Consider the following 10,963-nt stretch of genomic DNA (forward strand, 5'->3'; position numbering starts at 1 on the left):
ATCGAGGCAGACAGATGAAGTACATCATTTGTGACGTCATAAAGACCACGCTTTGTTTGAAAAAACGAATAGTTTAAAAAATAATTAAAAAATAACTGTTTGGAAAAATTAAAGTATTTTCTGGGTCCATTTTATTTGTTTTTGCTTATTCTATCAATTTCAGTAATTAAAAAGAATTCTTTTGACTGAAGGAAACAACCCCATTGCGTGCAAAAATTAGCTATGGTGATATCTCCTAAATAGCAACCTTAGAGAACTTTAATTGATGACATGATACATTTATTATTTTTAAACGATTTCTCTCTTTTTTTTCTTCGTTAATTTCGTGGTATTTTAAAAATTTCTATTCATTTTTTTGTCTTGTTGTAAGTTTTGTTTAAATGAGCATTGAAAGGGCAAAATGATACATGGTATCAAAAAACAGGTTTCTATGTAACTTTGACATAACATTGCGGCAATAAACAAAAATGTTAAATTATGGCCAAGATTAGATATGCACCGACTAACGTTCCTATAACGGAAAAGTACCATTTATATTTTGAATGAAGATATTTAGGACATGACATTTTTTGAAAAATCAGCCTTGTCTTTGACACACAACACCATTCTCCTTTTCCCACGAGAAATCCTCATGTATATATAATAGCGAATGATCGAGTAACGCTCCTGACGTCACCAACAATGAAACTCGCGCCACGGCATGATAATTTGGTAATATTTTTTGCCAATGTTTGACGGGCAGGGAAATGCTTTCTGAACAAGATCCGGTAACTTAGGTATTTTACTGGTAAGACTGTTATTTCAGGGGAATGAAGGAACGAAAGAATGGTCAACAATGAACGCTACCTGCTGGAGTTCAGGTTTCATTTACTGGAGTTAGGGTTAAAATTTCAACTATAAAAATATCACCAAACAGGCAATTGCTTCGTTCAAATACTGAAGCAATTTTCTCCCGTCACAGTTTGATGGGCGGTTTTCTAGTTGTAAATAGAGACCAAAACTGAGGACACGGAAACGCTCCAGGACAGTGATGTTGCATCTGGGGAAAGTTGGAAGTGTCTTTTAGAAGATAAGACAGGGTTGCCAACTCCTAAAAATGTTTCCACCTAAACGCAACTCATAGAACCCCTAAAAACCCTTAAATGCGATTGGATAAATTCATATTTCGTCAGAAAGTCACGTGATTCTTTAACTGTGACGTCAGACATGGGATTAAAAGGTCACGTGACCATTGCTATTTTTCGTTGCTGAGTTAATAAAGGCATTTTTATCATTTTTATACCATTTCTGATCAAAACCAATGGTTATAAAGGCTCAAAAAATATATGAAAGTGAAAAAATAAATGAAATAATCGAAAAATAACATTATTAACTACAAAAGAAAAACATTTTAAACCTGATAAAACCCTAAAATTTAAACCCCTAAATGTACCCCAAAAAATTTTATCCCCCTAAAAAAGTCCCATTCCAAAATTTTCCCCCTAAATTTAGGGGGGAAACCCTAAAGTTGGTAACCCTGAACAAAATTACTCTTAATTTAGCCGGAAGGACAGGTGTCGTATGTTTCGAATTTGGACTGGCAATGATTGTCTCCAGCAACAATTCAATAGCAGTTCGTTGTACCATTCTCTACTTCATGTCCTTTGGGTGGGGATGATGTCATGAAGAAGCAACATGTCCTTGTCTGTTTGAAATGGAAGGACAATGGCAGGGGGAACCCGAAGTTATATTTTTGGGAGCGGAAGATTCTCAATTTTCCAAATGAAACTAACTTTTCTAAACGACTAAATAGAGCCTGCACACTAGGGTGGTTCGAAAAAAAATCGACTTTTTTACTTTAGAATCGTGTTACCTCTGAAAAGTTGTCGTTCGGTTATCTCAATTGGGAGAAAATAAAAGTTAAAAAATTCTGGTAACATCTTCAGTTCATAAAACTGAAAGTTTGAAAAAAAATGTTTAAAATTGAATTTTTCAAAAAAAATTTTTTTTCTATTTTTCTAGTGCAAGGACCATAAATTATCAGTATATTGCGTAATTTGAACCTAAAAAGATATTTCATAGCTTTTACATAAGATCTTTAGTAGCACATACGTGAATTTCAAATTTTAGCCCAATTCAAGATGTATGCGCGAACTAAAGATGTAAAAATTTATGTAAAAACTATAAAACATTTTATAAGGTTCAAACTACGCAAAATACGGATTATTTGTGGTTGTTACACATTAAAAATTAGGGAAAAAAATTTTAATTTTTGAAAAATTCAATTTTTAACATATTTTTTCAAATTTTCAGCCTTATGCGCAAATTAAAGATGTCAACTCAGATTTTTTTATTCTTATTTTTCCCAATTGAAGATATCAACCTACAACTTTTGAAAAGTAACTCGATTTCGAAATTTAAAAAAAAAAACGATTTTTTCGAACCACATGCATACATATCTTCATCAAATGAGAAGACACATTGAGAATTAAAACGGAAGGAAAAGCTACAACATTGCAATGACTTGCTGCGTATGTACCGAATCGTCAGATAAAATTGACCGAATACGGAAATGCTTCTGGAAGTCATAATTCGTGACCTCCAACTGGGACGCTACAGGACGATGGAGATACTTCTGACATTTTTTTCCTGCTGTGTTAGACCGTAAGACAGACCGATTGGCGCAGTTTAAACAAATAGGCCCACCATTAAAACAAAAACAAAAAAAACAAGTAATAAATATTTGAATCGTCAGGGCTTAATTTGCATGGGAAATCCCTAGAGCTTTTCTCGAATCTACTTAATACAAATATTTACTTTTTGAATTAAAAGTTCTGATGACTGCAGAAATTTTCCGCGCCTCTTAAAAAAAGAATAACAAACCCTGCTGATAGCTGCAATTATTTTCCAAAATAAATCTCATTTTGAGCGTGTCTTTAAAAGTTTAAATCCATATCAAATTTTAGAAAATATTTTGGTGACAAATTCTGATAACAGTACGTTTAGTGCTTTTTCTACGCGTTATTGCACTATACAATGGCAACTTGTCTTTTGAAAACGATTTCAAATCGAAAAGATATGCTGCGATTGATTTTCGAAATTGTTCATTTAGGAATAAACAGGATATAGGAAAGCAATAATTTACAAATACGAAAGATGTTGATTTAGTAGTAAATGCATTACACATTAATAGAAAGCTAAAACAAAAGGTAATAGTTTAAAAAACTAAAGCAACACGCTTTCATGGCAAAATGAACTAAAAAGTGAAAAATAATCTTTGGGTGACAGTAGTTGACCAATCACTTAATTTTAATGTAATACAAAAAACCGTGGGGTGCTGTCTGTTTACATTTTTGCATGGACAACAAATGGAAGAAATTCAAGACAACTGATAAGAAGCCCCCCACGCTTTTTTGTATTACATTAAAATTAAGTGATTGGTCAACTACTATCATCCAAAGATTATTTTTCACCTTTTAGTTCATTTTGCTACGAAAGCGTGTTGTTTTAGTTTTTTAAACTATTATTTTATTTTTCTGTTTTTTAGTCCTACAGTTGAAATATTTATCCAGAATTGAAGAAATTATTTATAAAACGAGTGCGAGGTAATATCTTGAAGTTAAGACAAATGCACCCCAATGGAAAGCTACTGTGAGTCATTAATGTATGTTTGCGGAAATCATATTTATATTACTTTGAAAAGTTGAGATGCATTTGAATAAAAGTTTTGTTCAACAATGGTCTGATCAGCAATGAATTTCCAATTGAAGGCTCACCTAAATTTTGGCTTGAAATCAGTTAAAAACAATTATTGGAAACAACCTTGGAACGTTGGAACAAATTTTGTCTGATGCAGAAAAATTGAAGGTTTTTGTAGATATTTTTAAATAATTTTTGCGAGCATTTTTTTAATGTATTTGTTTTAATTTTTCCTTTTTCACATTGTTGGATTTTTGCCAAAATATTGATTAAAATTGGAGGAAACTAACAATTAAAAGAGTTAATTAATTAATTTGATTATAGAATATTGCATTGTCATCGGGTCTGAGGTCGCGTGTCAAATTTAAAAAGAATTCGATCGAAGGAAGTGGGCGAAATTTGAGCTGCAAGATTCCCTTACAAGATACATATATACATACGTACATACAGGTGAAGCTAATAAAAGCGTGTTAATAAAAAGGAAAAAATTTTGACTGAGCAGTTGGAAAAGATGGTCGTCCGATCACTTTCACTTTAAACCCATTACCACAAGAAACCTCCAGGCGTGCATTGTTTTTTTAGTTTACACGCATCTTAAATCTGCTTTGATTATCATGCAGAAGTCACATACGTTTGAATAATTACGTTAACGGTGCATCAAGCTTCATCTAAAATTCAAGTTTTGATTTTTCAAGGAAGGAACTTTGATTTCGTCTACGTCGCCAAAACAAATGTACAACATAATCTTTAGAAGAGAATAAGCAATTTAGATCTTCTCTAACCCGTAAACAGCCATCAAATATTTATGTAATGTTCGGTTGAAAAATTTATGAGTAATATTTCATTTGGGTATTGAAGGTCACCTCGTGAAGACTTTACCCGATAAACTGGTTTCAAATAAAACCATTTAATAATACAATGTCCTGAATACTAAGTGTGATTTCCTCAAAGCTCTATCAGATAATATAGTAAAAGGAGTGTTAAGGGGAAAATCTAAAAATGGTTCATTTTAAGTCAGGAAATATGTTTGCAGTCGAATCCCGACTTACGCGAGGGGTCCAAGACCCCTCGCGTAAGTCGAAATTGCGCGTTGTGGAAAAGGAGCCTTAACACAAGGACTGTTTGGCCTGGATTTTTTTTTCTTTTTTTTTAAATAGTAACTATAAAAAATTTTGAAAAACCAGAAAGTCATTCTTTTGGTGTGTCCCCATTCATTTCTGAAATATACTTAAATTATTTTAAAATGTTCTACTAACATTTCACAAATTTAATTTGTAGTATTTAATTAAGCATGCTTAAAGGTGCAAAATAACGTCCGCAAACTAAATTTAATTAGTATTTAAATAATCAAGGTACGCCATTTTAAAGTTTGTCCAATGGTTTCATGTCGTTCTCTTGTCTAGGAATGAGTTTAATTATTATAGAATTAAACAAGGAATTTTTAGTTTGTTGTACCACAACCCTGTTTATTATCACCACTTTGTTAGATTCTTTGAGTATTTCGTTAATATGATTAGTCTGCTATTTTTACTAAAACTTTGAAGTTCAGAAATGGGTATGTAACATTTTCAATACATTTTACAGTTGTGAAAAGGAATAAGTATACAATTAGCAGTAAATATTCTCTTGTCAAGAAAAACGGAAGAAAAGTGCAAAAGTTGATAAAATAGGATATTTTTCATTATTTGAAAACCAAATTATCGTAATAAAGGGGATGGGATTTTAAAAATATCGTTTTACAGGGGTTTATTGCTGTAGAGAATATTGCAATATTGAGAGGAAGATAACAATTCCTATGCGAGTTCACCGGGTACACGAAATATTATCATAGTTGAGGGATTATCGTTGTATCGGATAGCGTTGTAGCGAGGTTTTACTGTATCTTATTTCTGCATCTGATTTTGAACATTTTTGCAATTGGAAGTATACATCTAGGACTAACGGTTGCGAAAATAAAGGCCTTGCAGGATAAAACGGAACACCCTGTATAGCTTATGATATCCACATACAATATGATGCATTACCAAAGCGCAAAATTTTTAACTTTTTACCATTCTTTTTACAACACTCATTCATACTGAAATGTAAGAGCGTGATGAGATTTCATTTTTCATCTAAACACTTTTCCAGACTTGAGGAAAACCATTTTTGAGCAATCACGATTGCTTATTGTTCTCATTTGACCGTTTTTGGTGTCCGTGCCTTTTTCAACTTGGACCAGAAGCCTATGCAGCACCATCGCCCACCGTCCTTGCTCCGGTTTTGAGCTATCCGCTTCTCCTGGTCGGAGACGTCCATGTCCTACACACACGCACGTTCACACACACACACACGACTTCACACACATACCCTCACACACGCCTACGTGCATACACACAGGTCTACGCACACACACAACTATGCACACGTAACCGCCCAGGAGGAGAGGCAGGCTTGGGGGGACAGGAGCCGTTTCTAGAAACAATAACTCCAATGAGTAGGGTCCTGTCTCAGTTCGTGATTGCGAAAAACATAATTTGAATTCAAAATTTCAGAATTCAAATTAATTTTCTTTTTTAGATTTTATCCTCATCACTCCTTTAACTATTATCAGACAATGCTGTGAGGAAATCACACTTAGTACATCACACTTGACTTTTGACAGGTAACTTAATTTGAGAGACTGTAGTATCCAGTTAAAGCTCAACTGCACATGTCCCATCAAATTTCCATATAAGAGACTATGGCCTTTGCTGACTAGTGGGACGTGAGCGGTGTAATGAGGCTGTTTTTACCCCCGATACACAAAGGAAGGGGTTATAAATTTGACCTGTCTGTGTATCTATGTATCAGTGTGTCTGCCTGTAGTACTCTAGCGCTTAAACGGAGGGACCGATTTTGAAAAAAAAAAAACATTTGTTTGAAAGGAGAGTTGATCGAGGGTGTTCTTAGCTAGGTTGCATCTTTGGATGATATTAATTAACGAAGATATTAATTAAAAACCTCTAAAAGGTTTCCTACGATTTTTGCAGCTAAAACGTTGTTAAATATTTTGTAATTTAATACCAAAATAAACAGATTTTTTTTTACCGCGTCTGATAGAAAGTGTTTGGAACTTCCATGTTTCATAGAATTCGAATTATAACGATTTTTTAAAAGTTGATTTTAATAACGGCTAAGCCTTTATTCAAGCACCCAATTTATTGTTGGCCGACAAGGAAATAAAATGCAGTGATTTAAAATTGTTATATGTTGCCAGTTTCTATTTAATTGCAAATAAAATACTTGACATTGAAATTTAATAATATAAGAGTTTTGAAAGGATTTTCCATTTTCCCTACAATTGCGACTCAGTTGGAGTTTTTTTTAAATTTTTAATTTTATCGTTGCTTGTTACTTAGATTATTGGTACTAACACATATTTCAATCAAAGAGTCACAAGCCATTTTAAAAGAGTAAAAAATTTTAAAATAAAAATTTACCTTAGATGCGTTTTGCATAAATTATTATTTAACAATCTTTCACATTCTATTCCAGCAAAAAATCTGGAAAAATTCTCCATTTAGTGGCAGTACCAGTCCTACTCCTTGGCCAAAATTTTAGAACTATGAGGCAGTTTATGTTTTTGTGAGGACAACGTCTTTGCTTTAAGAGACGTTGTATGTAATTTTATCGCTGCCTTCTTCAGATGCAGACGTATTTTAAACTTACTATTTAGTTGGACTTAATTGCTGCAAACCATTATAAGAACATTTAAGTAAAATTATAATAATGTTTTTTTTTAACTTAATTTAGAATTCTTTATTTTTGAAAGTTTGTTCTAAGTTAGATAACAGGACACTCGTAAAAACAATATGTAGGGGCACACATTAACAGTTCTCATATCCTCTCCGTAATGTAAATATTAGTGTAGAATTAATATAGGTGTCAAACAAAGATATAAAGACTTATAATTATTATTTTGATTCAATCAGTTTGTAAGTTTATTGTTGATTATTATTACACTGTAACACTGCCCGTCAAGGTCTGGCGGGTTAAAATTGCTTCTATATTTGAACGAAGCAATAGCATGTTTGAGGATATTTTAATAGTAGAAATTTTAACCCTAACTCCGGTAGATTAACCCTAATCTCCAGTGATAGCGTTCATTGTTGAATACTTTTGTTCACCACTGGTTATAGATGACCAAAATGGTCCAATGATTAAGTGTGAAGGATCAAGTAAAATAAATAATTTAATTTTTTTTATTTGTAACATTGACTTGTAAAATTAATATCGGATTAACTTGGGAAGGTTTTTACAAAAAGATTAAAACCAAAAAAAGACAGTCTGAATAACAGATTTTTTAAAAATATACTAAGCACTTTTCATAATGCACTCAAAAGGACAAAATAACTTTTCTGGGTCAGAAAGGACAATTGAAGAATTCCTATAGTTTTCAAAAATTCCTAGAAAAAGACACCACAAACGAAAAAAAATGCGGCTCAAGTCATGAAGAGAATTTCTCATCATTATCTAGCTTTCAATCATAACTTGGAGTGTTGAAACATGCATATTTTTCTTATTGGGAAAGTTTGGTTTGAAATGACTAGAACCTCACTTTTCTTCGTTAATGGTGTCATTTTTTTGCAATTTTTGAAAACTACAGGAATTCTTCAATTGTCCTTTCTGACCCAGAAAAGTTATTTTGTCCTTTTGAGTGCATTATGAAAAGTGCTTAGTATTTTTTAAAAAATACTGTTATTTTATTCTTTTTAGTGTAAATGTATTTCAGAAATAGAATAACTTTACCCTCACGAAACTTCACCTTATTTTTTCATATAAATACTCGGCACTAAAAGGGAAAAAACCTATATACGTGTCTAAACCTTTAAGCAATTGGGACAAAATTTTAATCCTTGTTCCTCTCTAAGATTTATGCTTGCTAATTTCATGCTTGCTTCAGAGAAGCCTTGATTCAAAATTTTCATTACGATTGCTTTTAAAAATTACTGTTGCAAGGCAACAAAATTTGTAACAATGGGTTTTATATTTAAACATTTGAGAGGGAAATTACATGAAATTTGCTGTTTTCCATCCTAACCGAAATAATAATTTTGTTTTAGAATTTTAATTTTTCAGCGCTAAGTTGTACCTTAAGATTAAGGAAATCATTTAGTGAAATCCCGAAGTCTCTAAGTGGTCTAGTTGCAGAGATTTAAGCAAAACCAGGCCAGGATTTCTCCGTGACAATCAGGCCAAGTATAATAAAAGTGCTTAAAAAGTCCTTACTAATGAAAAGTACACGCACATTACTATCTGACTATCGATTACAAAATTAAGAAATTCTATTTTCAAAAAACTGTTGACTAAAAAAACTCAGTAATTTAATTTTAATCCTTTTAGTCCAAATACTTGTAAATTTGAAACTCATGAGCAACATGTGGCGTACTTGCAGAGTGTCAATTTTGCAAAATCAAACGCATAATATTAGACACATTTCACGGGAATTTCATAGGATATCAGCTTCATTTAAGATTCTAATGAACTAATTGTTTTACACGTCAAAATGCAGAATCATTATGGGAGACTGTTGTACCTTGACCATGATGTACCTTGCGCCATGAACTCTACTCAGCTAGCGCTTTTACTTAGTGAGGAATCACGGTACTATGTCAGCCATGACAGTCTCTCCACCTGCCAGAGTGAGTTGTAGGTTGAAACTCCAGTTTTTATGTGGACAGTGATTGTTTTGTGCAAACAAAAGTAAATAATTCCAGTGTTACCTAAATGAAATTGGACTTTTAAAGACTAGTGTTACCCAACTGATTGACCATTATATATATTGCCTATCGCTCGGTAAGTGTTATTCAACATTTAGGCTTTACATGAAATACTCCGCCAGCTCAGCCATTTCAGCCGAGGACTGCATTTTCGTACTTATTAGCATTTATCAGCCCGGCCCAGGAAGTGACTGAGCCGGAAGTGGAAAAACCTCTTATTATGCACCTTCGTGTACCTTGAAACCAAGTTCCATCCTTGAACCACTGGATCAAGGTACAAAGGGTACAATAGGTTGTAGTGATTTTTTTTTTTTTTTTTTTTTTTTTTTTTATGGGTAGGATTTCATCATGCCTCGAAGTAAAATCGGAATCAAGAGGAATCCAGTAGATATTGATTCACTGCAAAATGCTATTGAAGCAGTAAGAAGTAATGATCCTGACAAAAAAATGGAGGCCGAAAAAGTATTCAAAGTGAGCAGGTCAACCATTACTAGGCATTTAAGAAAGTTGAATGAAAGTGGGTCCAATAAACTTGAATACAACGTAAGTTATGCACTTAAGCAAGTACAAGAGATCTGTCTCAAGGTACACGAGTATCATGTACCATGGACCAAATTACATAAAATTTGTGGAAAATATACAAAAATAGAGAAATATTTTTTTTATAATCCGAAATATTTTTTTACTTATGCAAAAAGGATTGAAGTTAAGTTTTAATAACTAAAAACCATAAAAAAAACACATTCTTTTTTTGAAAACCAAAAAGTTTTAGAAGTGTTCTGAGGTTCAATAGTCTCCCCTACCCAATGCCCGCAGTTGTAAAGTGACAAATAAAGAATCAGTTTTAGAAAGAATAAAAATTTACTTACATTTTATTGCCCATGGTTTGATGGTCTTGACAGCTGCCAGTAGCTGCATGCTTTCTCGCATACATTGCTTAGTTACGTTGACCTGCGTGGAACTTTCCATCAGTTTTGGCAACAGCATCTTTACAGCAGTATTGGCGAGGTGTTTAACAGATTTTTCGAAATTCTGCCATCCTTCTACGGCAGTTAAATTTCTTGGTTTTTCAAGCTCGTTTGAGATAATAAGTGAAGATGCATTGCTTTGCGAATGGATTGAAACAGCTAAGCAAGCAAAAATCACAAACACAATCCTAATAATGTTCCTACTCATGGTCATCTTCAAAACGGTATTCGAAGCAAAGAAGAAAAACTTTTATCCTTCAGATTTTTCTCACACTGGAATTTTTAGGACTGTGGCATTATTTTACATCTTTGACAATACAGCTTTTCTGCAATGAGAAAAAAAAATCAATTGGTTTTACATCTCTTGAAAAGCAGTACTGGATAAAAACAATGTAGTACTAATTTCAAGGGATTATACTCAAATGTCACAGTATACCTTTGAAAAGAAATATGATGTGTCACGATTGCACGTTTGGTTTTTAAACCAAAATTAACAGTTTAAGATTGAAGTTTCTAACTTGAGAAATATCAAACAAGTGCCAATATTGTTAATTTTTTTTCTTACGCGCAAGTGTT

The 10,963-nt window shown here is 32.8% G+C and overlaps 1 protein-coding gene across 1 annotated transcript in view; it reads right to left on the bottom strand.

Annotated features, from left to right (window-relative positions):
- LOC129220032 (nose resistant to fluoxetine protein 6-like) overlaps positions 1–10,595 on the bottom strand; it is a 56,673-nt gene extending 46,078 nt beyond the window's left edge. The window contains exon 1 of the mRNA XM_054854368.1: positions 10,289–10,595. Within this exon, the coding sequence (XP_054710343.1) occupies positions 10,289–10,595 (307 nt within the window). The remainder of the gene's footprint in view (positions 1–10,288) is intronic.
- Positions 10,596–10,963: the final 368 nt, after the last annotated feature.

This window comes from Uloborus diversus, chromosome 1 (assembly GCF_026930045.1).
Source record: "Uloborus diversus isolate 005 chromosome 1, Udiv.v.3.1, whole genome shotgun sequence".
Taxonomy (NCBI): Eukaryota; Metazoa; Arthropoda; class Arachnida; order Araneae; family Uloboridae; genus Uloborus; species Uloborus diversus.